Below are 27,479 nucleotides of genomic sequence, written 5' to 3' on the forward strand. Positions count from 1 at the left end.
AGGATTGTAATTCTCTTGAAATGTCATGTAAGATTCTTTTAGATACAAACAGGAATAAAGTTTCTTGCTTGATAATCACAATTTACACACTTTTGAATTTTGATATTTTTCCACATACCTTATGAAATGTTTAGGAATTTTAACCATTTTTAAACAGAAGTTTCTCTATACCCCTTTTATAGATGAAGAATAATGGGACTCCTAAGATATTTCAGAGTGGTGAAGAATGAGAAAATAGAATCAAAATTTAATTATTTTTTGTGGTACTAAATTTACAGTGTACATGGCACATAAAGATGCTTATTTAGAACTTAATGATTTACTTAGGATGCCTTGGTTGGCTTAGTCAGTGGAGCATATGACTCGATCTCAGGGTTTTAAGTTTGAGCCCCACTTTGGGTGTAGAGATTACTTAAGAAAAAAAAGTTAAAAAAAAACAATGATGTACTAAACGTACATTTTTGTGATTCATATAATACCTTATAATACCTTATGTTCAAAACTGTGAAAGATCTATTATTTATGTAGTAAATCTAGATCTGTTTATATCAAAATCAAAATCAAAAATCAAAATCAAAATCAAAAATAATTTCATTTAAATTTTCCACTATGAATTTGTCCTGACTGGTATCATTTCAATTTTATGAGTACTGTTAAAACAACTAATTCTGTGTGATATGATTTCCACATTCTGTTTTCTGATGTACTCAAAGTGTCCCACTGATATGGACTCAAAGTCTTTCTAACAAGAAAGTATGTGTTGTAAGTATTTACTATGTTGATAAATACTTGCTTTTTTAGCTACCATATTTTCTATAGTTTGTTACAATTTTTATAAGTAGTATTGTGTTAAAGCCTGTAAGTTAGGTACTTTTTGAAGGATTTTCTAAATTTTTCTTTACTGAAAAAGTAGAAGACTTAATGAAGCATCTGAAAAGTACCGTGGATCAGTTTGCTAAAGACAGAAGTTATGCTGATCCAGTTTAGGAATAGGAATGATGTAGATCTGAATATACTGTCTTTGTTTTTTTATGGAGTATAGGAGATGCACAGGTTTCTAGGCAGAAACTTGCTAAAAGACATTATTAACACAAGACTTCCCATATGCAAATGCTTGGTGAATGTTTGAAAGAATGAGTGAACACAAAGTTTTTAAAAATCCTTATGAGAACAAGAGGGTGCCTTTTCACATGCCAATTTTTCTAGGATCTATAGTATAGATTATAGTATAGATACAAAGTCTGTGACAATAAGAACTTTATTGTTGGTAAGAAAGATAAATTAGGAAACACTTGTTATATACCATTTGCCATGTACGAGATGCTGTTCTGAATCCCATATAGTTAATTTAATCCTCACATGAAGCCAATGAGGTATAGGTACTATTATTATCCCCATTTTATGGAAGTAGAGGCACAGAAAGATTAAAATACTTGCATGATGTCACAGAGTTAGTTAGTTGGAAGCTGTTTGGAACCTAGACAGTGTGGCTCCAAAGTTCTTGGTATAGTTTCCTCCACATCTTTTTTTTTTGTTATTAAATGAATATCCCACTAGATTTTTAAAAATGTATAGATGCTTATAATAGACATTAGTGGATTGCATTACAAATATTGCTCTTTAATCTGCTCTTGTTCTTTTAATATTTTGACATTTTCCTTATCAGTGTATATAGCAAACTCACAAGTAGTGTTTGTGTAAGTAATCTTATGACATGACTAACTGCTTTGTGAACTAGGGGAATGTTTTCTTTTGCCTAATACACTCCTCCTACTTAGTTGTTTATTTAGCACTAGCTATGTAAAAGATTATATACCATTTAAGTTGTAGAAATAAAGGCTCAAACAAGTTATGTGTGAATGGTGTTGGCCGTCAAGCTTGTTGAAAATGTAGAAGAGGAAGCGCATATTTTTTTTAAAAAGTGTTCTAAGTGCTGTAATAGTTTTTCTGTTGTGTAGGTTTGTATACGGGATATACACTGATGACATCTCTAAGAAAGTATCTAATTTAAAATATTGTTAGCATGTGGACTTTGTTGATGTGATCTAACTTCTCAGACCCATGCCCTCGTAGTTCGTAAGCTCCAGAAATAATATCTAAATACTGATAATTTCCCAAAGGGCAGTATTTTTTACTTCTATGGCTGTGATACCTTTTCTGCTCCCCCATTTGTCTGGTTGCTCATATTACTCAAAACCAGATAGCTTAATTTTTTCTATATGAAACTTTCTCTAGTTTAGCAAAATAGAAAGTATTTCTGTCATTTGTGCCAGCACTCTGCCTATTTATTTACATTTGTCTTAACGCTAATAACACCACTTTAAATTTATGTCTCTTGTATATAGTTCTTGCACATTGGTCAGTTTCTGAGACTTACTAATACTTTTTATCCTTAATACCTAGGAATAGGGCTCAGTATATTAGATACTCAGCCATTTTTTATTGAATAAATTAGTTTTCAGTAGAAAAAAGGCTGATGAAAAATTACTGCTTAGTATTCCTATTTTATCACCATTTGAAAGAATTTCCTATATAACATAGCAGTTATTTTAAGTTTGTGCTCTGTAAGTAGTTAAAAGTTTTTTTATTTGTATCCTAACAATTTTAATATTTATATGAATATTAAATCTGTTCATTTTCTTACTATACTTTTGAGTTCTTCATTAAAAAAATTTTTTTAATAAGGAAGTCTGTATTTTTTGTCTCCCAGTGGTGAAATGGATCCAAGTTAAGCCTCTGTATCCATTGACTATGCAAAATTTAGATTAGTTTCCAATGTTATTTACATACATGAGTGACAGCCTTAAAATCCATAAAAATTCAGGTGTCAGTAGCCTAAATCAGTTTTAAGAAACTTGGGAAAATATCCATAAGATTGGAACATAAGATAAATATACAACTATGTGTAATAATTTGATTGGAGAGGTTGGTTTGGATCAGCATAAAGACTTTATCTAAGGAGATTGGATTTTAGCCTGAATGCAGGGTAAATGTACTGAAGTTATTTTGACATGGGCTGGGGGGGCGGGGAGGATATGATCATGTTTACTATTTTTTTTGCATGTTTACTTTTTAATATTTTTATAGCAATATTGGGGTTGAGATGGGAATAGTGAGACTAGAGGCTGGAAGAGCAGTTTATATTTAGAAGGTGAAATCAGTAGGACCTGGTACCCAGTGGAATGTAAATGATAAAAGCAAAATAGAAGAGATGTAGAAACTGAGTGGTTGGCAGTACCATTAATCAAAATTAGAAATGCTGAGGGTGTTGATTGTGGATGAAATGACACAATTAGTTCAAGATGTTGCATAACATTTCCAAATTTAGATAGTGTCGCTATTTTAGGTCTTTAGCTTGGTGTTTTTTATTAAAATTTGGATATATATAAACTAGTGTGCATGGATAAAATGAAATGACTTTTTTTCCAAAACACTTTTTGCTTAAAATTAACTTATTTCTTTGTGCAGAGTTTTGGCAATTGGATAGAAAAGTATGGGCTTGAGTTATAGGTTTTAGAGTCACCATAGGATGCTTATTATTTCTGTGTTAATAAGATTGGGCATGAATTAAATGAAAATAGATGAGAACAAAATGTCAGATGGAGTCCTTGGCAATCCTAACATTTAGGGACTGATAGGAAGGGACAACCCTCAGAGGAGATCAAGGATCAGTCAGAGACTTGGAGGAAAACCAAGAACGCAGTAACTCTGAGCCAAGGGCAAAGAAGGTTCTAAAAGGAAAGTGTGGTTAAAGGGCTTAAGTAGTGAAGACTTAAGTGATAGTGATAACGTTTAGGATAGAGGCTGTACTGTGAAACAAGTGTCCATTTAATTTTGCATGTAAAAGGCACTTGGTGGCTTTAATTAGGGCAATTTCATTGAAGTTTTTGGCACAGACATAGATTCGGGAGTAATTGAGAAGTGGGAAGGAGCTACAAATGTTTGTTGATCATTTATAAATGATCATTTATAATTTAAATAGGGATTACTATTATTTCATTTTAAAGTAATTTTGCAGAAAGAAAGAAAGAAAACTTTGCAAAATAGCATTGTGCCATTTTACAGATGAGAAAGCCAAGACATAAAGAAGGGAAAACTTCCCATAAGTCAAATAACTAATAATGGACAGAACTAGGATTTGGATTTATGCCTCTCCATGCTTTTTCCATTCCATTGCCAAGGCATGAAGAAAATTAAGTTGTCTGTAGACCATTTAATCAAGTGGTAGCTTTCACTATAGATAGACAAGGAAAGGGTTTGGTTTTAAATCAGAATTTTTTTGGAAGAGTAATGTATAGTAGTAATTGAAAATGGGATCTAAAATTACGCTTCGTATATAGAGCATTTATTTTCATTGGCTTCTTTTAGATTTAAAGAACATGTACAGAATAACTTGCCTAGAGATTTGTTAACTGGTGAACAGTTTATTCAGCTGCGAAGGGAATTAGCTTCTGTAAATGGACATAGTGGTGATGATGGTCCTCCTGGTGATGATCTACCATCGGGAATTGAAGACATAACAGATCCAGCAAAGGTAACTAAACTTAGGGAAAAAAATCCTTTAATGCATGAGAAACTAGACTTTATATCCCTTTACTTCATGTGTTGTATCACTTGTAGCTCATATAAAATTAATTTCTGATTGAGGCAAGTGGGAATTCTTTAGCTGCGGTGTAGTTTAAATACAGATTTAACGTAGAGAATCTATTTTACTATGAGACACCTGGAAATAGCTTAGAAGGGGCATTTTGCCTGTGTTGTGATCTACTAGCCCCTTTTAAATACATACACATGAGAAAGTGGGTTTTTTAAGGAGATTTTTAACTAACTTTTAGTATTGTTAATTGTACTTTACACATAATTGATAACAGCTTAAAACTTATCACAATTATAAGATTAAAGTAGGTGTGAATAATACTTAAATGTAAGCAGTAATATTAAAAAATTTCATTATCTAACTTGTGTGATTTAAATTTTTTCTTTTTCTTCTCAAGCTAATTACAGAAATAGAAAACATGAGACATAGAATCATTGAAATTCATCAAGAAATGTTTAATTATAATGAGCATGAAGTTAGTAAAAGGTGGACATTTGAAGAAGGTGTAAGTGTTTTTGTTTTGTAATAGGCTTCAAAATATAAAAATAGGAATAATGTATTTTTCCGTTTTGAGTAATGTCTTTACTATTTTGTTTATTTAAGTAATAAGACATTTGTCCCACTTATCTCTACCATTATCAGTTTTCTGTTATTAATTTTAGAATCTTATAGAATGAATTCAGATTTATTTGATTTGCAAGATATGTTTACTCTGAACCATTTTATTATAGTTCTGTTTTTAGAATCAAGTTTGAGTTCATACTTTACGTATTACAAAATACACCCATTTTAGATGTGTAGTAAAATGAAGGTTTTCCCCCCACAGATTCTAATTATTTTTGTTTTTGAAATAGCTTTATCGAGATATAATTCACTTACCATATAGTTTACCCATTTAAAGTGTATAATTCAGTAGTTCTTGGTGTATTCACAGATACATGCAGCAATCACCATAGTGCATTTTGGAACATTTTTATCACCTCACAAATTCCTTACCCTTGGGGCACCTGGGTCACTGAGTTGCTTAAGCATCCGACTTTTTTTTTTTTTTTTTTTTTAGACGTTTATTTATTATTGAGGGAGACAGAGACACACACAGAGCATGAGCAGGGGAGGGCAGAGAGAGGGGAAGACAGAATCCGAAGCAGGCTCCAGGCTCTGAGCTGTCAGCACAGAGCCCGATGCGGGGCTCGAACTCACAAACTGCGAGATCATGACCTGAGCCGAAGTTGGTCGCTCAACCAACTGAGCCATCCAGGTGCCCCAGCATCCAACTCTTGATTTTGGCTCAGGTCATGATCTCCTGGTTTGTGAGAGAGAACACCACATCGGGCTCTGTGCTAACAGCATGGAGTCTGCTTGGGATTCTCTCTTCCTCTCTCTGCCCCTCTTCTGCTCGTGTGCACATGCACATTAAAAAAACAAAACAAACCTTGCTTTTTAGCTGTCACCCCTCTACTACCTCACCTGCCTGCTCTAGCCCTAAGGTACCACTAATCTCCTCGATGTTTCTATAGATTTCCCTATTCTGGCCTTTCATATGAGAGTGGAATCATACAGTATTTGGTTTTTTGTGACTGGCTAGTAAATTCAGTTTTGGCATGTATATATACATTATGGTATGGCACACTACAGCAATTAGGACATAGAACTAGTCTGTCATCCCAGAAAGTTCCCTTGGCCCCGTTTCATTCAGTAACCTGTATCCCACTCCTAGCCCCAGTTACCTACTGATCTGCTTTCTGTTATGTAGCATAATTGTTCAATTTTAAATTACTCAATAAAGAAATAAATTTGCTGAAAATAAAAAAATTATGTAGTGCCATTAAAATGACTAAATAGAGAATACATTCTGTTTCTTCAATTTTTAAAGCCTAAGAAATTTAAGGGGTTTTAGTTGTATTTTTTTATCATGAAATATGGTGATGAAAATTTTCTTGGTTCGCCATCATCAATTATGTACATAGTTTAGATAGTTTGTATTGTTCCTATAGTCTAGTGTTTTCTGGTGTTGGTATTGGTTTACTTTCGTTGCAATGTCCTACTTTTTTTCCTGTTATACTTTTGTTACAGATTAAAAGACCTTATTTTCATGTGAAACCATTGGAGAAGGCACAACTAAAAAACTGGAAAGAATACTTAGAATTTGAAATAGAAAATGGGACTCATGAACGAGTTGTGGTTCTCTTTGAAAGATGTGTCATATCATGTGCCCTCTATGAGGAGTTTTGGATTAAGGTAAGAAAATTATATGCTCTGAAACTTGAACATATTATAAACATTGATCTAGTGACTAACCTTTTTTGTACTTCTGTTGAATGTTGTTCATATAACTATATCTGTTGCATTAGGAGATGGTCTGCTTGCAACCAGATTTGACTGCTGCATATGCCAACCTCGTTGCCTCTCTTCGTCCTTCCTTACAGAAACTAGTCTAGTGGTTCAATAAAGGTGCTGAATGGGTTTAAAAATAGAATTTTATCGTTCTGTCACATATTTAATGGCTTGTTCAACTGTAAATTATTCAGTATTTCCTCTGTTTCTGTACGTAGTATGCCAAGTACATGGAAAACCATAGCATTGAAGGAGTGAGGCATGTCTTCAGCAGAGCTTGCACTATTCATCTCCCAAAGAAACCCATGGTGCATATGCTTTGGGCAGCTTTTGAGGAACAGCAGGGTAAGAATGAGGAAATTCAGTTGATATTTTTGGGATTTTAAGTTAACTTCAAGATAAAGTTCTAGGAATTGAGTCTTGAGGGATGGTATAGAGCAGAGGTCAGTCTTGTTTTTTGTTTTTGCTTTTTTCCTTCAGGGGGTAAACTTTTTTTCTATTAAAGGCCAGATAGTGAATATTTTAGGCTTTGAAGGCCATATGGTCTCTTTCCTGACAACCCTGCCATTGTAGCCCACCCAAAAGCATCTGTAGACCATAGATAAACAAATGAGCACGGTTATTTTCAATTAAAAAAAACAACCAGGCAGAGGGCTAGATTTAGCCTGTGGACTGTTATTTGCCAATACCTGGCATAAAGGATATTTCAGAAGTTTAAATCAAAGCATAAACATTTAATTAACATTTCTAGGTAATATTAATGAAGCCAGGAATATCTTGAGAACATTTGAAGAATGTGTTCTAGGATTGGCAATGGTTCGATTGAGAAGAGTAAGTTTAGAACGACGGCATGGAAATATGGAAGAAGCTGAACATTTGCTTCAGGATGCCATTAAGAATGCTAAATCAAATAATGAGTCATCGTTTTATGCTATCAAACTAGCCCGACATCTTTTCAAAATACAAAAAAACCTTCCAAAATCAAGAAAGGTGCTTTTGGAAGCAATCGAAAGAGACAAAGTATGTATTTGTATTTTAGAATATCTTCCATAAAAAAAAAATAAATGGTCGTTTTTGTTTTTTTTCTTTCCCATTTTGGCAACTATGATGAAAGATTTGGTCTGTATGTAATATATTTTATTACTAAATGAAGACAACAGTCCCTCTAAACTGATGTTGCCATCTTTAACAATTGTTTAAATTATTATGTATTAAAAAGTTGAGAAAATTAAGATTATTGGGTTAAAAAGTGTTGCAGACATTGTGACACTTTGTATTTCCCTCACATTTAGAAATTTCACAACAAATTTACTGATAGTTTTAAGTAGAGGACCTGGGAGAGTACTTTATAAACAAAAACATGGCAGATGTCTACGTTTTAGCAACTGTAACAGTGAGATTCTTTTTTAAAGTATTTCGTTTTACATATCGGTTGGCAAAAGGCAGTGTATAGGAAATTTCTTACTTTTTAGATTTTAAGCTAATGACAGGTCTGTGGAACTGTGGAAACCATTTTTTAATGTTTTATATTTGTCATGGTAGGTCAAGCCACAGTAAACCTAAGATAAGATACAGGGTCTTAACTTATTGGCATTTAATAATTTTAATAGTTGGGGAGATACCAGGATGATGTCATTACTTATCAGTATGCTAATTAGTTTTTTCACCTGTTATGTGTATGCTGAAAATATTTAACTTGAATTACATTTTAATGACTTTCAATATTTTTCAAATTTAGCATAAAAATTAAGACATTTTAAATATCTGTGTTCTAATCAAAACATTTTAGAAATATTATTAATTGATACTGCTTTTTACACAGGAGAATACAAAGTTATACCTCAATTTACTTGAAATGGAATATAGTGGTGACCTCAAACAAAATGAAGAAAATATCCTAAATTGTTTTGACAAAGCTATACATGGTTCATTACCTATTAAAATGAGAATTACATTTTCTCAGAGAAAAGTGGAGTTTCTTGAAGATTTTGGTTCAGATGTTAATAAGTAAGATCTTAATTATATATTATTTGAATAATAAATGAGCATTAATAATTTTGTATGAGTTTAATGATTAGTAGAAGTTAACATATTTCTTTTTCCTCATATATATGGGGGTAAATGCAGTTTTGCAAATGTGTATGTGTAACAGGATATATGGTTTGTCTTTCCCTCAAATTGTTTTCAAAATTTTGGCATTGTAATGTAAACAATGAGAAGGCAAGAAACAGCAAATCCTTTGAAAAAGTAAATGGGTCAAGGATTGAACCTTGAAACACAGAAACAGTATATACACCACAAAAGGTGGATGTGGTTAATCTAGAATAGGGATGCCATTTTATCTCTGATTGGAGGAAACAGTATGGTTGCACAGATGATGCCTAGTGGCCTCATTTCATGCGTTGTAAAAAGCTGAAAGTTGAGGGTGGTGGAAGGGTTTACTCTAGGGGATTTGGGAAAAGGACAAGTTTGCAACTTATATTTACAAAATAGAAGAGCAGAAGTATTGATTAGAGCATTGCTGCTGTTCCATTCTTAACTGATTGTAGTAGGGAACTATCACAGTTCTTATAAGGCATGTCCCTTCTCTAATTACCCTAATTTAGAGTGATTTCTATTGAAACAGCTGTTGATAAAATGAGGATTATTTGTCTCTGTTTATGTATGTGTGTATACATTTTTGATGGTTGAGTAAAATTAAAAAACATTTAACAGAAGTTAAATTTTAATACAGTTGTATATATGTTCTTTACATCATAGTAAATGTTTTCCATGAATTGTCTAATGTAAAATACCTAACAGTCTAATGAGGCTGTAGGTACTGTTCTTATTTTTTTGTTGCTACTGTTGTTCTTTTTAATAGATGAAGAGAGGCTTAAAGAGATTAGGAAGTTTTTCCAAGGTCAGTTAGCTATTATTACATTGTGCAACTGGGATTAGAACTTGCTTCAAAGTCTATGCTGCTAACCACCTGTGCTGTATATTTAGTGTCTTCTGTTTGTTTTGCACTGAAGAAAGTGCACAAAAGAAATGGGGTATGTAATTCTAGCTTCTAGTCTAGTTGGATGGTTTAATCAGAGGAAATAGGTAAGTATATGAGGTGGCACAGAACTGTTAAGAAGGCTGTGCTTTCTATGGATCAGAATGGATTTGTCATCCTTCACAGAGGAGATGGGGCTTCATTTGGGTACTATGGGATTCTGGTAAGGAAAGAATAAAATTGTGGAAGAAAGTTAAAGTTCATGTGAAAGTAACATCTGCTTGATGGGAGGATTTTTGAAGTAGAAGGTGTGATGTTGATTATGCTGTGCTTGGTTTAGAGCACACGCAGTGCCATGATTGACAGTAGGAAGCTATTAAGAATTTTGACTGGGATTAAATGACATATTTGAAATTGGCAGTAATATGTGGACAAACCTGAGGCTTAACACAAAGATAACAGGTCCTTGCAAATAAAATTATGGAGGGTCTGGATATCAGGTCTAAGATTGTTGTAGTTGAAATTTAAAAAGGGTTTGACTGAAAAATAGATGAGCTTAGTAGAAATTAGAAACTTAGGAATTTAGGTAGTATGTATTGGTAAAAACTGATTTTTTATTTCTTTTTAATTTTAGTTAGCCAACATACAGTGTAGTAGTGGTTTCAGGAGTTGAATTCAGTGATTCATCACTTACATAACAACACCCAGTGGCCACCACAAGTGCCCCCCCTTAGTACTCATGAATTGATGTTTAATTCAGCTAAATATATGCTTAAATCCTAGCTGTGTCACTTACTATTTGTGTATTACTCACTTTTCAGATTTTCTCATGTATAGATTGAGTCTCTTACCACCTAATCCATAAGTGGATTCCTTAAGCCTTAAGGAAATTAGTCCATTTAAAGTGCTTGGTGTTGAGGAACAACCAGAGCACTGGGATTAACAATTTCATAGCCTCTTGAACATTTTGGGGCCAGAGTTATTTGTTGTTATCATTGGATGTGTATATATGCAGATTGCTCAGGGATGTTGTATATGCATGTAAATTATCAAGGTCATTTCTACAGAAATGTTAACTATCTGTGTTAGGGTTAATGATTACTTTAAAAAATAAGGCCATCTTTGTTTTTAAAAAAATATTTCAGAAAATGATAAAAGGAAAACAGAATCTTTAGGATTTTTCTGTCAGTTTGGCTTCAAGTGACATTGTTTTTGAAGTTCTGAGTTCCAGGTGAGACTTAATACGCATATTATGTCGGAATTTTTTTATTAAAAAAAATCATCAGTGATAAAAATTATATTGTACTTTTATATTAGTTCTAATTCAGTTTATCACATGGTCAAAGTTTAAATACACTTGATCCTAATTGGTGTCAAGTGTCTTTAATAAGCATGGTTAGATTTCAAAAATGTAGAAATTACAGAACGTTCAGGACTTCTTTGCACTGGACAAAAACACATCCTCAAGGCCATTGTCTCAGTTGTACAATAACTTCTTAGGCAGGCTCTCCCCGTGTGTTAGAAATGATAATAAAAGGTAGCTCTTGACCAATATCCCATCAGCTCAGTCAACTGTAGTAGTGAGAACAGGCACTTTTCTAGTAGCTCAAAAATCCTGGGAGTTATTAAACGTCTTGGTTTGGGTCAAATGTTCACTCTAAACCAATTATTGGTCAGGGGTATATAGTGCTGTGGTTGGCCAGTTCTGAATCCCTGAAGCCCCATTTGAATCACATGGACTGAGAAGGAAAGTGTAGAGCAGTGGTTTCCCAAGAGGAAATAAATTGGAAAAGGTGGCTGGGAGGAGGTTTGCTTGCAGGTTCATTAAAAAAAAAAAAAAAATTATGTTCATTGCAACATATTTTTGTTACCAAGTGAAAGTAAGTCCAAACTTTAAAACTTTTAACAGTTTGGCTTTTGTATATTCCATAGGATGTTATTTTTCCTTCCCTCTCAGGCTTCTGAATGCTTATGATGAACATCAAACACTCCTAAAAGAACAGGATTCTTTAAAAAGGAAAGCAGAAAATGGGTATGTAACTTCTTGCTCAGAATGATTCATGATGCTTAAAAAAAAAGACATTTCATTGCTAAAATGCCTTTAAAGATAAATATTAAAAAAAATTTTTTTAATGTTTATTGTTTAGGGGGCGGGTGGGGGGGGGGAGAGCGTGCGTGAGTAGGGGAGGGGCAGAGAGAGAGGGAGGGAAACACAGAATCTGAAGCAGGCTCCAGGCTCTGCTCTGTTAGCACAGAGCTGAACCCAGGGTTCAAACACACAAACTGAACTGTAAATCGACCTGAGTTGAAGTCAGACGCTCAGCACCCCTAAAGATACATACTTTTAAATGTTGCCTTCAAGTTGTGGTAATTTAGATACTTTACATTCATGATTTGAAAAAAACTGTACAAAACTTGAGTAGCTGAGAACTTTACTAAAACAAATGTACACAGGTACAAATGTAAACATGCATACATTTGTTTTAAAAGTACTTACTGTGGGAATTTAAAGTTTTTTCCCTTGTATTTAGGTCAGAAGAACCAGAGGAAAAGAAAGCTCACACAGAAGACACAACTTCATCATCTACACAGATGATTGATGGTGATTTACAGGCAAATCAAGCGGCATATAATTATAGTGCCTGGTATCAAGTGAGTTCACCTAATTGAATTTTTTGCTTGTAGATGTTATTTGAAAATGAAAATAAAAATAATTTAATAATTTTTATTTAATAATTAGAATAATTTATTTAATAATAAAATTAAAAATAAATTAGGATAGTCTTTTTTTTTTTTTTTTTTATAACAACTACTTCTATTCCAGACTGTATAATAAATTGTCTTTTGTGGTTAAGTCTTGGAATTTTAGCACTGAATACATGCCTGGTTTCTTAAATGTATATGCTTTAATTATACTTTCATAAATGGAACCGAGCCAGTTTTAGCATGCTAACATGTGCTTTTTCCTTTCAGTACAATTATCAGAATCCGTGGAATTATGGACAGTATTACCCTCCCCCTCCAACCTGATGGGAAAATATATCAGATGGAATGTATTAAAAGTATGAAATTATTTTTTTTTAATGAGGGATGTAAACATAGCATAAGCTTGTTGTATTTGATAACTTGTCTTCCTGTTTTCTGTGTAACATGATTTGTTTAGTAATAGGGGAAAATGTCACTTAGTAGCTTACCACAGATACTATTTCCTACCATTTATAAAATTTACTTTTTATTGGAGAACTATTTTTTTGATTTTTTGCATTAAGTGGTCTAGAATTCTTTTGCAATGGATTTGCAACAGAAATCCTTTGTAGCCTTAAGGGGTAGGAAAAAAACTGACTGGAAATCATGTCAGTGTAGTTCAAGATACTGAAAATATATAAGGGCTGGTTATTAAGGATTTACCTCCTCTGTAAAAAAAAAAAATGGATTTTTAACCTTTAATGACAAGGTTTTGTCTGTTTCAATTATCCTTGTGAATTTGGATTTAACTGCAGAAAAGATACACTATTAAATACTATGTCTTGGGATAGAGATTATAAATGAAAAAATGGAGTGTTTGCATCCCTTTTAAAAAATGAAAATCATATCAAAAGTATGTTGTTTCAGGAGACTTTGTATTTAGAATATTCATGTAAAACTTGTGAGCAAGCTTTCATTTTGATCAAACTGATCATCTTCATTTTTGTAATAAAACTTAAGACTCCTTAACTAATTGTTATGAATTTATTTGGGGGCAGGTTCACCTAACAATATCAACTTTATCATTATTAGTGGACCACTGGTTTTGAAGTATACTTTTTTTTTTTAATTTTTTTTTTCAACGTTTATTTATTTTTGGGACAGAGAGAGACAGAGCATGAACGGGGGAGGGGCAGAGAGAGAGGGAGACACAGATTCGGAAACAGGCTCCAGGCTCTGAGCCATCAGCCCAGAGCCCGACGCGGGGCTCGAACTCACGGACCGCGAGATCGTGACCTGGCTGAAGTCGGACGCTTAACCAACTGCGCCACCCAGGCGCCCCGAAGTATACTTTTCTTGAATTTAGCTAAAATCACACCATTTACAGCTTTTTGCTCCGTTTCTCTGCTTGTCTTCTCACTATACAGGAATATTTATTTAAAGAGGAGTGTGCCTCTGGAAAAGCTGTCTGGACAGTTTTACTATAACTCCCTGTTTTGATTAAACGTTAGTCCTGGTTAACCTAATCAGAACAATTATCGATTAACAACAAATAAATCAAGACACTGAATACATTTTATTGAGCCTTTCAGTTTACAACATGAGGTAAAAGGAAAGTCAGTTCTCTTTAACCAATATTTTACACAGCTGTAGTAAAATATTTCAAACTTTAGGGAATTATAATGGATTACATATATTAAAAGTTGCGGATCGGGTAAACAGTATCTGCATTCTTGAATTTTCCAGTTGACTCTTCCGTTACAATAGTAACCAGCTCTAATTAGTTACATAAATTTCTTCAAGGCCATGTTTTATTGTTGCTGATGTCTTTACATCTGAAGCATTGCTATTTCAGTCAATATCCACTAATTCCACTTCAAAAATGAGTTTTGCATTTGGTGGAATTCTGTTGCAGAAGTCAAGGTAAACTTGATAAAAATTGCTTCTTCCTTCACTCCCAATATCCTCAGTCTAAAATTAGCATTATATCTCATGGATATTTGGTATTAACCTCAAAGAGAAGGGCTTTATGAATGACTGAGAGGCTAACACATACTAGCCTAGTGGTTCCCCAAAGTATCTTTGTGAATGGTGATCATAACCTACTAGTATAGGCTGACAAGACAAGTTGAGTTTGGACTAGGACCTGGATGCCTCACCAGTACTCCCAAATTAGCCACCCCCTAATGAAGATGGTTACTCAGTGCTTTAAAAAAAACAAAACAAAAACAAGGACGTGATTTCAATCTAGCTGGGTGTATAGGTTATGTTAAATCAAATTTCGTATGAGGTAGTGCCTTATATTTGCTGTGATTTTTAAGATGCCAAGTTCAGAAAAGTGTTATTTTTATCTGATTGGTTTTGAGATGCTTCCCATGAGAGAGAGGCAGCTGTCGTTGGGCCATCTAATTTTGATAGGCTTAGAAGAGGGCTATATTCCTAAATAATTTTAACTAATACAAGTGAAGAGAACTTCCAAGTTTTTTAAAAGTTACTTTAACTAATCCAACTAGTACAATGGGAATGGAACCAACAAAAGAAAAAACAACTTCTCAGTTATTGGATTGTTCTGATCATAATGGTCAGGAGCCATGTTTATTTATTTATTTATTTTTTTAATTTTCACAAACTGGGCCTATCAAAAAAATACTGTCATTAGTAGTAATCACAGATGCTTACACTATGGTGGACCCATGGTCCCCTTAAATTTCACAACCAGTAATCCCCAACATATGTTCCATTTCTAAGCTTTGACTACCCATTTAAATGCCTGAAATTATACTGCAGCATAAAATTACCATGAGCCATACTTACATCCTATAATTTGCTATAGTTGTTTGTACTGGACATCTTAACTCCTTTAAGTAAATCCTTCAAATAGTAACAACTGCCTTTCAAAGATGAAAACGTAAACCTCACAATTTAGCTCTTAAAAATCAAGAACTGATTTCAAGAGGACAAAAATGTAAATTCTATTCTAGCTCAGGTTTGGATACTTTGTACTACTAAGACATGTTAACTCCTGTCTCTATTGGAGGTGTCTACACAGAAGCATCTAAGTATTAGGAATACTGGTCTGGACATGATTCCTGATCTGGAAATTAACCTAGATAGTGTCTTTTGTACCTTCAGGTGGTCTTCATGTTTTTGTTTGTTTTTACTCACAAAGGAGAAAAGGATACTTGGCATCAGGCTGTCCTTTCTTTCCATAAGCCCATTCTGGTTCAATCTCTAGTCGAGCCTTTTCTCCTTTACTCATGGTCAAGAGTGCTTCATCCCACTAAAGGCAAGAACATGAAATAAATACTAATGATAATTTGCAAAAACTACATGTAAATCTAGAAAACAGTATATACCAAAAAGCATTCCACTACTGAATTTCATTATATTCTAAGGTAATGTCCTTGGGTGAATCTTGGTCCTTTATTTCCTCATTGCAAAAAAAAAAAAAAAGATATATTTATTTTAACTAAACTCTACCCCCAATGTGGGGGTAGAGATCTTCATAACTCCAAGATAAAGAGTTGCATGCTTTACCAGCCAAGGCAGCCAGGCACCTTGGGTCTTGAGGTCAGTTACCAAAAACAGTTAAATCAACAGGATGCAAAGATATGACTAATATCATATATTCTGTTGAAATGTCAGTCACATAAAGCTTAAGGGATAGAGATCTGTTACATAATGGCAACTAAGAATATGGTTCACTAGAAGAAATACACAAGCAAATTAGTCACAGGAATAGAAAAATTGATCAGTTTGGTATATAGTTAGTATCAACTAGGTACAATCAGGTAGCAGTTAAGGTTATTTTCAACTAAACCTTTAGTTTGAAGATGTTTTACATGCTATTTTAGGCTCTGGATACGATTGAGTTGCATTTTAGGACTTATCACAGTACAAAGAATAACATTGAGGATTCTCATAAATGCATGTGAATAGGTATGTCAGTTACAACGTTTGATGTTGTGAATAAAGACCATTTAATAATAAATGGGCCCTAGAATGACAGCTTCAGTGAAGCTGATAATCAGTGCTACTATCCATTACCTCCTTTTGTACACTGCAGTGGTCACTGCAGCTCAAGCCTATCTTCCCCTTTTCTCAAAGTCTCCTTCTGTTACCTCTCACAAGAAGGGGTGGGTAAAAAAGGCATCCTTAGGTTTGAAAGATTTTCTGGTGTTTGAACCTCAATTGTGCAAGGTGAAAAAACTCAGAACAAACTCTTTCTTCTATGAGTAATTCAGTGAAAGAGGTATTTTACCTTTCTCTACCATGTATAAGCAGTACAACTATGTAACATTTTGCAAGAATCTTAAAAAAAAATTTTTTTTTTTATTGTTTATTCATTTTTGAGAGTGCAAGCAGGGCAGGGGCAGAGAGAGGGAGACAGAATCCGAAGCAGGCTCCAGGCTCTCAGCTTTCAGGACAGAACCCGACGTGGGGTTCGAACTCACGAACCAAGAAATCATGACCTGAGCTGAAGCTGGATGCTTAACCAACTGAGCCACCCAGGCGCCCCTACAAGAATCTTAAAGATAAATTTAGAAAGCCAAACTTTCTGACAAAGAATTACTTTACGAAGACAAAAAATATTAAAAGGGGCATTTAATGAGTCTCTACTATATATTATGTGCTGCAGTTAAGCTTATTTGTTTAGCAACCTTGAGGAAGGTTGTACTGTCCATAACTGAGACCCAGAAAAATTTTGCCAGATCAGTTAGCAATGATAGCACTTGATTTGTTAGACTCCAAAGATTTTTTTTATCATAGCCCCAATCCTAATTCTTTATGGCACCATACCACAAGTAGCATGTGCCAGAACATCTGTCGATTCATTGCCATTTTTTACTTACTCCTCTGATAACTTTGCCTATTCCAACCTTAAAACTTAAAGGCTTGGCATTTTTCTTCTTCTTTGAACCTGTAAAACAAATTTTCCTTATAATGCATGATGAAATTAAGTTTCATTGGAAAAACAGTTGACTTAAGTCTTTAAATTGATTTTAGAACTTACTATGCATTTGAAAAGAAAATAAAAATTCAGAAAACTCAAGAAAATTCTATCTTTACATATAGTTATGGTCTAAAAGGTAGAGGAGAGGGACCTATATTTACACCACTAAAACAGCACACTATTCTCCCTTTTACATTGAAATATGAAAGCCTCACTTTGGGACATTAACCAAGTTTAGACTAAGCTTCCCTATATTTTGCTTCCCAATTAACCAAGAGATATTTATTCACCCAGCCAATAGTGAATTGAAGACCTCTTCCAAGTAAATCACAGGTGCAAAGACTTCTGGAAAAATTGACAGCCAAGAGAAAGGTACAGCCAACTGCTCATGTACCACACAAATATTTTGCAATGCCTTATAGCTAAAAAGGTAAGATTACATTTAGACTTACTCGTTTGAATATTAGTATCAAAAACAGTCCCATCCTGTAGTGTTCCTGTATACCAGCAGTGAACAACATCTCCCTTTTTGGGAAAGTTGGTTTTATCTCCTTTTTTAAGAACAGATTTTACATATTTTGGTGGACCCTAAAAACAGAAATAACACACAGAGTTATTAACTCATATCCTTCTTTTTTAGAAGGATGACCAAGAGAATTCTAATACTGCCAACTGAGACCCAAGTCTGGTCACAGAGTTTCAAAGATGTGGCAACAAGCTATTTTCCTTCTGGTTCACCTCTGAGTTAAAAAAAAAAACCCACCAACTCATTGCAAGTCTGTGATGACAATGTTAGTAAATAGCCTCTCTCTAATTTCAAATAACTTCCAGCCTCTCTGGAAACCAATGTTCTTTTGACAAAATTCTGTTAATTAACAAATCACAAAATAAATCCTGTTATTTTCCAAGGTCAGAAATATCATTACTATTTAATTCCTATAAAATCATAAGGCATTAAAGAAAACACTGTGACTTTTTTTAAAAAAGATTTGAGTTGTTACCAATAACGAACATTACTGAATATTTTATTATATCCAATTAGAATGAATACAGTAATGCTCTATTGGTTTCTGAACTTGAAAATAAATTCACACAATGAATAGAATTATCTATAGAAATTACCATAACATGGGGTACCTGGGTGGCTCAGTCAGTGTCTGACTTCAAATGAGTTCATGAACTCACAGTTCATGAGTTTGAGCCCTGCATCAGGCTCACTGCTGTCTATAAAGAGCCTGTTTAGGATCCTCTGTCCCTTCTCCCCCTTCCCCTACTTGTGCTCTCTCAAAAATTAATAAAACATTAAAAAAAATTACAATAGGCATAATGCTAGAATAAAACAGGATCATCTGGGTCTTCTTTAAAAGTTAAAGGCTTAACCTAATCAGCAGTGATTCCAAACATGTGAGAAAAGCAAGTTTTTATTACTGATAAACTGAAATGTAAATGGATGGTAAGTATGGTCAGTAAAGGAGCAAGAATTATTTGTGCCGGGGCTTTGTTATTGCCTTATAATTACTAACGTCAAATACTTATGTGAACTAGAATAATGCAAAAAAACCCATTAAATTGGTGATTATGGCTCAGACTTTATGGTGAAGGTGCCAGTCTGCTCATGGATGGCATCCATTTCTGTGTTTCACAAAGTGTCTTTTACAGACCACTCATTGCTTAGTATTGTTACCACTGTTAGAAAAAAGGGGGTCTACCATAATTGTTTTGGAAACACTATGTTAAACAAAGTTAAATATACCTCTATTCTGCATGATTTCTCAGAACTGTCATCAGCTAACATGCACTGTGAATCTTCAAGGAGACAGAAAGCACAGGTTTTGATGACGCTATAAAACAACCTGGACCTTCTGGAACCTATATAACACACTTTAAGAAATGCTGTTCTAGTTATTTGATCTGATTTTGCGTTTCACTGCAAGAACCTGATTGGTTTATGGTGAGAGGTCAGATCAGTCCCAAGGCTATACCTGAGTTATATGCTTGAATGGACCTGGCTTTAAGAAAATTTCTTAGCTTTGCAGCAATTTCTTTAGTTCAGAATTTTGAGAGTAAACATTACGATTTCAGTTAACTGGATAACATCATAGCCTCTAAACATGAAAGTATGTTACATAATTATTACTATTATCCTTTCAAGAAATATTTGAACATGTTCTATGTGTTAGAAATTGGAGATACATAGGGTGCAGACAGGGTCCTGACCCTCACTCTAGAAGAGAATATAGTCATGTGTATAATTACATGGGTTATGAGACCTAAAGAGGAAGCACAGGGTGCTAAGATGCGAAGTTTATAACAGAGAAGAGCATTTTCACAGCAGGGAACAGCATGAGAATAGTATAGTCTGCAAGGGAGTAATGAAGGAGACAATGGGATGAGATGAGGATGGAAAGATAGGTAGCATAAGTTAAGAAACTGTTTTGTTTTAAATCTTCAGGTCACTGAACAGCCAATTAAGAGTTTTAAACACAGAAGTTATAGAATCAGATTTGTTTTTTTGTTTTGTTTTTTTTTTAATTTGAGAGAGAGAGAGAGAACGCAAGCGAGAAGCACAGAGGGCAACAGAGGATCCCAAGCAGGCTCCTTGCATAGGGCTCAATCCCATGAACCTGGGATCATGACCTGAGCCAAAATCAAGAGTCCAACACTCTACCAACTGAGATACCCAGGCACCCCAACAGATCACTGTGACCTAGTAAGGGATGGATATGAAATCAAAGTGGAAGTGGGGAGACCTGTTAGGAAGAGGTTAGTATAGTAGTCTGGATCTACACCAGATATAGTTTTGAGATACATGTACTGCAAAATCAACAGAATTTGGTGATGATTAGATGCAGAGGAACTGTACAGGATGAATCTCAATTTTTAGCTGAAGTATTTTTAGTCATTTCTGACTGCTGAGCCTGAATTCCTGCACCATCTTGTATTTTCTCCCACCCAATATTCATTCCTACTTGAAAACTTTAACATTAAACACATAAAAGAAAATATATTGATGAGGACTGATTTAAAGTCCAGTAAGAGCTATTAGACACGGTTCTTTACATTAAAATAAGTAAGGTAGAGACAAATAATATAGATACCATGTGCTACAGGAATTTATGCAGTTAAGTATAAAGTCTGGGATGGTGAAAACTTCAGAGGAGTGATGAGCCCATGACCTGGTTCTTAAAAGTGACATTGAATTGACAAATAGGGAGTTAAAGAGAAAGACACATTAAATAAGAAATAAAAGTATGAGAGTGAGAAAGGGCAGTTTAATAGGCAATAAGCAGACATTTGTGGTTAAAGAAGAACGTTTCTACGTTTCTACCGAAGTAGTAAATATGGAGCTGGGCAGACACCGGAAAACTTTGAATGCCAATAATGCTGTCCAACAGAAATACAATGAGGACCACAAATATGATTTTACGTTGTCTGGCTGCCACATAAAACCAACACACTCAAAATAACATGTCAGTATTTAATCAATATAAAAGATAGATTATAAATTCTTTTGTAAAAAAAAAACATACCAACTTCTGAAACAGAGTGCGTATTTTACACTGAAAGCACATTTTAATTTGGAGTTGCCACAAAGTGCTCAGTAGCCACATAAGGCTAGGGACTGCTGTATCGGAACAGCACAGTTCTAAACAGTACAGAATTACTGAAGACTTTTGAGCAGGGTATGGTTTGCAAAATACTATTTTACTTAAGTAAAACTTATGCATTTTACTAGAATAAATATTTTGGGGCTAAATGGAGGAAGAAAGAGAATGAAGGCAGATCAATGATTTTTCCAATACTTCAGGTCTGAGGACTTGGAATGCCTGAGAATCAAAAAGGAATGAAGATTTGAAAAAAAGATTTCGAAAGATTTAAAAGGTTTGAAAAGATGTTTGAGAGCATTAGTCCTGAGGGAGACATGAGAAGGAAAACATTAAAGATTCAGGAATCTTTAATTCTAAGGTAGGAAGAAGAAAATGGTTACAACTATGTTAACATTTTGGTAAAATAGGAGTATAAAATGATACAATGGTGAAGGAGTATGAGGACTGAGAACTTGTGGGAGAAGTGTCCAGTAGTTTATGTGGGCAATGTGATGAGGAATGCAGCAAGAGATAATATAAAAGTTGCTGAGTAACAGTGAAATTAGAAATCATGCTTGGCTGATATGAAGCATGAATTTATGCCAAACCCAATAAACAGCTTATGATTATTTTTCTTCACAGTGTTCACTCTGCAGCTCCAAAGCACACAGAAAGTAGACAGCAGGAATCAGCCGAGTATTAGCTATGGAATCCAGGTGCTAGAAAGACAGTCAGAATACATAACTGGGTTCAGGCCTGCCAGTTAAATAAAATGAAAAGAGGTCTTTAAAAAAGGGTATGGTTTAGGATCCTCACAAGATCTCTTTGAGAGTGTCTCCAGCCCTTACAACCTTTTATTTGTAACTCTCTTTTCCTTAAGCTCTTAATGATATACTATCTGCTGCCTTATCCCTCCTTTATTCTAATTTTCTGGAAGGCAAACTGTTTTGCTAATTGCTTTTGTAATCCTTTTAGTAATTATTATACCTTTATTTACTTTAGTAGCTGCTCAGCGTTTGCCCAGTACAATATCTGTCAAATCTTGGGGGCGCCTGGGTGGCTCAGTCGGTTGGGCGTCCGACTTCGGCTCAGGCCATGATCTCGCAGTCCGTGAGTTCGAGCCCCGCATCGGGCTCTGTGCTCAGAGCCTGGAGCCTGTTTCAGATTCTGTGTCTCCCTCTCTCTCTGACCCTCCCCCGTTCATGCTCTGTGTCTCTCTGTCTCAAAAATAAATAAACGTAAAAAAAAAAAAAATTAAAAAAAAAAAATATTTGTCAAATTATATTGGATGTGATAAACCTCAAAACTGCTTTAGTGTGAATACATATCCATAAATATTAATTTGTGCTTTTCAATCAACAGGAAAATACCATGTAAATTAACTAGCTTTAGTTGTATAAACTTCTGTAATTCTGTACCTGAACTTATACTCTGTCCACAAATATCCAAATGCTATACACCTTCATCATTAGGTCACACCTCTTTATAAGACCTGAGGAATATTATTATTACTATTGGATTATTATCACTGATACTAAGTGCTAGGAATGAGTGAGCTTAGTTAGCAAGGTATTATCAGAAGTGTTACGATTGTAATTATTCAGCTCTACTGTGGCTGTTCTAAGTGCTGTCCTTGGCTCTACTGAGGCTGTCCATTTGCAGAAATGGTTTAATATGGCTCTTCAAACATTTGTACCAAAATGTAAAAATCTATGTTGGGAAAGATGAGACAGATGACTCCATACCCTGCAGCCAAGCCTGGACTATATCTATTGCCAAGGATAGCGTGTACATTAGAAAAAGCTAAAAATAGTCACAGTGAAGTATCTTTCACTCAGTCCAACTTGGCTATACAATCAGGACCTTAAAATGGCTTTGGAAGCTCAGAAGTTCTGGTCAGACATAGAGGAAATATAAAATACAAAGCTAGAGGTTTTACAGGAAAGCCTTATACTGTAAAGTACTGGTTCTTAGGTGTTTTTTATGATTTAGTACACCTAAGAGGGAGAATACACTCCAAATCAGTGTTTGGTTCACTGAAAAGTGCCCATACTCCACCACTCCTTACTAGGAGAAATCAGTGCTGTAAGCAAATACTTTTATCAAATTCACATTAGAAATAAAATAATATTCTACACAAACCTCATCCAGAGTCTCTTCAGACTTGGTTTCTTTGGGTTTATCTTCATTAAGCTTCACATTTTTCACCTGCTCAGACACTTTACTTATACTTTCAGTACCCTTGAAACGCTGTAAGGAAAATGTTCACCATATTCAGGACAGGTTAAAAGTTAGAAGGGACATCTAGATTTTCAACATTTCAATTGAATGAACATCTGCGCCATGAATATAGGCTACTTTATTCAAATGTAAATAAATGGAAACTGCCTAGGAAAAATCTTTATTTTAATCAACAAATATGACCCTCAAAGTATTTTACAAGACAAATTCTGAAATGAAATCTTTAGAAAAAGCAACTCAGACTCATATATGAATACCACTCACAAAACTCCTTAATAATGACTCTTTGCTTTGTCATTTCAGAATGAACAAATACTGGAGAATTTAAAATTTGTTTTTCTAAAGGCTCAGCCTCAGTCTGAGATTTTAAATTCATTGGCTTAATCTGGAAATAGTTTGGATTTTAACTTTCCAGTGTGCTTAGTTGTCTTAATTTAAACTATAGGGAATTATTTTTAAGAATTTGGTTCCTTTTAAAATATCAAAACATCCTCCCATACTACAGATGAGCTTTGCTAGATTTGACAGCTAGTCCACTTATGACTAGAGTTAAGAAAAACTGCAGGTGGAAAAACTTAAAAACATATTTTGGGAATAAGTTTAAACCTTCTTTTTGCAAATAAAATATTTAAAATAATATTTTGGTAATAAAATGTAACAATACTCACCTTACTTTCAAAAAGATGGTTATAGGCTGTAACCAAATGGTCCTTGTTAGCTGTCTTAGCCACATTTTTAATGTTTCCTAATAACTTATGTTCTGCAAGAAACTACAAAAAAAAAAAAAAGCTGGTTAGAATAATCTCCCTCACGTAATAAGGGTCTAAATGTTAGAAAATTCCCTTTTATGTTAGCAATTATGCCTTCAATAGAACTACTAATGACAGAAGAAATGAAATAAACATATTTATACCCTACTTCATAACAAAAAGATTTATGGAAGATTAAAAATATTACTTATAAAAATTGACAAGAGTGGAACTATAATATATAGAAGATCACACTGTTGCATTCTAACCCTTTTCCTTCCCATTATGGAATTCACAGAACATTTATACAGCAAGTACACTCTGGTGACTGGACAATGCTGCTACCGGTAGGCCATGGCCCTGGGAGCCTCAAACCATTGGGCATAGCTGTCTTGACAAATCTGTAACCCATTCTTAGCAGACCGGGAAGCATTATTAGCTAACGCTGGATATATGGTGGTTAAGTATATGGGCTGAGGAGTCAGATCATCTGGGTTAAAATCCTAGCTATCTGATCTTAGACGAGGGAATAAGTTTTCCTAAAGACTCCGTTTCTGTATCAGAGTAGAAGATTAGTAACGGCATCTATGTCAGAAGGTTGTTCTAAGGACAAATCCACTTAATGCCTTTTATGTACAGCCTGTCACATGGTCAGAACTCAGTATTAGCTATTGGGACTAATAACATAATGTACTTAATAATTCAAAGTAATATAATTCCATTTATCTCAAATAAAAGACTAAATTGGCAGATGGACAACAAAATACTACTATTGAATATTGAGTCATCAAATTGTAACTTCATCTCAAAATTATGTCTTTGTTTTCCTTATTTTATTCTGCTTCCTTTTCTGCCTTCTGGCCCTTGAATCATCATTTTTGTTACTTTCTCAAAGTTCTTCTGGCATCTTCTTTTGATAAGGCAGCTTTTCTAATACTATCACTATTGTATTTTTTTCTCCTCTGCTTTTTCCTCTTCCCCTCTTAGAGAAATGTTCTAAATGATAAAGGTGGCTGGGGAAAGGCTATTTTGATTAAATGGAAGTAATAAGTTGCTTTAGCACTCTTGTGATTTCTTTAGCAAGATTCCAAAAAGAAATCCAAAATATATACATCTTCTTGATATCTTATGATCAATAGAACAGTGATTGTCAAATATAGGTTTAAGTATGTGAATGAGTACTGGATAATATGCACTCAAAAGGTTAATGCATTAAAAAATACCCTGATAATTCCATGTGGAAATTGTCCCATGTGGGCCAGTTTGAGGTTAGATTCCACATTGGGATGATTTGTTCTGTAACAATTTGATGAAGTACAGTACTGAGGCATTAAATGTTAACAAATGATATGCCTAGTTTATTCTATTGTTCCAATTGAAATATGAACTGACTTAAGAGAAAATAATTCCACTAGAATGGCATGGTCTTTCTTTTTATCCTGTATCCCCAAACACTAAGCGTAGTTCTTGCTATCGATGTATAAATATTTGCTGATGTCAGGATACTTATTATGGGTGTATGGAACCGGAAGCTAGAGAGTAACTATATCTCCTCCTCTTCAAGACACTTCAAAATGAAAATAAAGTACAATCCTCACAGAAGCCAAATTTTTTTTTTTTTAAATCCAAGTTTAGAACTTAAAAATTGTAGAGAAATCATACTGCTGCTTCTATTTCCCGTAAGTGGGGGGGATGCAGCGAGCACAAATTATGCAGTGGTTCAGCAGTTTAAGAGAGGCATGGTCTTAATTTCCAAAGGGAAAAGTCTGACAAAAAAAAAACCCAAAAAGCAAAAAAACCAAACACTTATGACCACAGTTAAGATGGAGACTATATTGAAAAATGCAGCGCGTACAGTATAAAGAATGCCAAATACATTTCTTAGGTTTGTTTATAACAATGGGAGACACTACCCTAAATGCGCATGTAACTCCCCTAAGTATAAAGGGTGAAAAGGTCATGTGAAGAGTAGAAATTTTAAAAACTTAACCCGCAATCTACAGATTTTTAAAAATTACACGCACTAGCGTTCAGTATTTAGTAACTGATGAGAAAAGCAAATTGCACATACCGTTCACACAAAAATATTCACAATCCTTCTGATTTCCCTAATGGCCTACTTCTCTGTAAGGGTCTCATCCAGGTCCCCAGTCCTCAGGCACTAGTCCCAACCCCCAGTATCTCCTGTTTGTTTTTGTTTTCTTTTTTTCATGGTTTCCACCCTCACTCAACGCGCCCAAGGAGGTTCTAATTATGCAATTGCTGCCTGCCTGCCTGCCTGCCCCAAGAAATAAAGCCATTCCGTCCGCCCAAACGAGGCAGCCCGGGAAGGCGGGAGCATGGCTCCGCGGCGCACGCGAGGCCTCTCCGGCCTTCCAGGCCACAGGCCGCGGGAGGACGAGGGCGGGGGCACGGAGGAATACGGAATGTACGGGCATCTCCGGGGGGGTGAGGCGTCCCTCAGCAGCACTAGCCCGGCCGCCCCGCCGCCTCTGGTACCGAATCTGAACCGTGGTCCTGTAGAAACTTGATAATGTCCTTCTTGGGGAGCTGCTCGCTGCGCAGCTGCTCCACGGTCCAGGCCCGCTGTGGAACAGCCGCCGCCATCTTCCCCCGCTGCCTCTGCTTTACTGAGCCAGCCCGCCTCGGTTCAGCATCGCCCCGCCCCTGGGGCGTGGCGTGGGCGCCGCCTAGAGCTCGGGGAGGCGGGGTCACGGCGCTACCCGTCGGGATTGGGGCCGGTCCTTGAGTGATGTCAAGGCTGTGCTTTGAGGGCTTCTTTGTTGAGTCCGGGAATAAACCAGTTGATGGGGTCCTTGTGGCGGACTATGCGGATGACCTAAAACTGTCATCTCCTCTTAATCGGAACCATTGTGAGGTGACCAAAGTTGGTAGTGATTTTTATTACTAGCCATTACCCCCATTTGTGTATTACCGAAGGGCTTCTATGCCTGTAAGGCCTGTATATTACCTGGTTAAAGAAAACAACAGCAGTCAGAATCTAATTTCATTCTATCTAGTTTTAGCCTAAAAATTCACACCTGAATTGGCTTGTCCATCAGAACAACATATGCCCCACCGTCTCCCTTTTAAAACTCACACAAATTAAACTAAAATACAACTTTTCACTTTCCCTGCCCAAGAAATAAAAACACACGAGAAAGTTTGTCTAAAAGCAAGTTCAAGAAACTTGAGCAAATAAAACGGTGTAAAGAAGCTACACGCAGGATACTGCTTGCTGATGAGGGTGACGTTATCAATGTTCAAAACAACCTCAGGTGAATGTACTTTTTCTCAATACACGAGGAAACAAATTTAGAGGGGTTACTCCAAGTTGCCAAGGTTTAGAGTG

At 35.1% G+C, this 27,479-nt stretch overlaps 2 protein-coding genes and 1 non-coding gene across 7 annotated transcripts in view; 2 read left to right on the forward strand and 1 right to left on the reverse strand.

The window, feature by feature from the left end:
* PRPF39 (pre-mRNA processing factor 39) overlaps positions 1–13,625 on the forward strand; it is a 39,083-nt gene extending 25,458 nt beyond the window's left edge. For all 5 annotated transcript variants that reach the window (XM_043556071.1, XM_043556076.1, XM_043556074.1 and 2 more), the window contains 9 exons: positions 4,369–4,534; positions 4,995–5,102; positions 6,671–6,835; positions 7,150–7,276; positions 7,683–7,951; positions 8,754–8,938; positions 11,869–11,943; positions 12,443–12,563; positions 12,885–13,625. In XM_043556071.1, the coding sequence (XP_043412006.1) occupies positions 4,369–4,534; positions 4,995–5,102; positions 6,671–6,835; positions 7,150–7,276; positions 7,683–7,951; positions 8,754–8,938; positions 11,869–11,943; positions 12,443–12,563; positions 12,885–12,941 (1,273 nt within the window). In that variant the 3' untranslated portion in view covers positions 12,942–13,625. The remainder of the gene's footprint in view (positions 1–4,368; positions 4,535–4,994; positions 5,103–6,670; positions 6,836–7,149; positions 7,277–7,682; positions 7,952–8,753; positions 8,939–11,868; positions 11,944–12,442; positions 12,564–12,884) is intronic.
* LOC122469897 lies at positions 8,028–8,113 on the forward strand. Its single transcript, XR_006293776.1, has one exon. It is a non-coding gene; the product is annotated as a small nucleolar RNA SNORD127 (small nucleolar RNA).
* Positions 13,626–14,153: 528 nt separating the features above from the next.
* Positions 14,154–26,790, reverse strand: FKBP3 (FKBP prolyl isomerase 3). Its single transcript, XM_043556077.1, has 7 exons — positions 26,627–26,790; positions 24,047–24,148; positions 23,280–23,387; positions 18,003–18,138; positions 17,450–17,517; positions 15,779–15,876; positions 14,154–14,502 (listed from the first exon to the last, which is right to left on the reverse strand). Exons 1-7 carry the CDS (start codon positions 26,732–26,734, stop codon positions 14,448–14,450), a joined length of 675 nt encoding a protein of 224 aa, XP_043412012.1. The 5' UTR covers positions 26,735–26,790; the 3' UTR covers positions 14,154–14,447.
* Between the last annotated feature and the right edge of the window lie 689 nt (positions 26,791–27,479).

This window comes from Prionailurus bengalensis, chromosome B3 (genome assembly GCF_016509475.1).
Source record: "Prionailurus bengalensis isolate Pbe53 chromosome B3, Fcat_Pben_1.1_paternal_pri, whole genome shotgun sequence".
NCBI classification, from domain to species: domain Eukaryota; kingdom Metazoa; phylum Chordata; class Mammalia; order Carnivora; family Felidae; genus Prionailurus; species Prionailurus bengalensis.

Coding starts and splice junctions, on each gene's coding strand:
- FKBP3 (XM_043556077.1), bottom strand. CDS start 26,734: ATGGCGGCGGCTGTTCCACAGCGGGCCTGGACCGTGGAGCAGCTGCGC. Junction 23,388..24,046: donor ACCATCTTTTTGAAAGTAAG/GTGAGTATTGTT, acceptor TTTTCCTTACAG/CGTTTCAAGGGTACTGAAAG. Junction 17,518..18,002: donor TGATACTAATATTCAAACGA/GTAAGTCTAAAT, acceptor TTTGTTTTACAG/GTTCAAAGAAGAAGAAAAAT.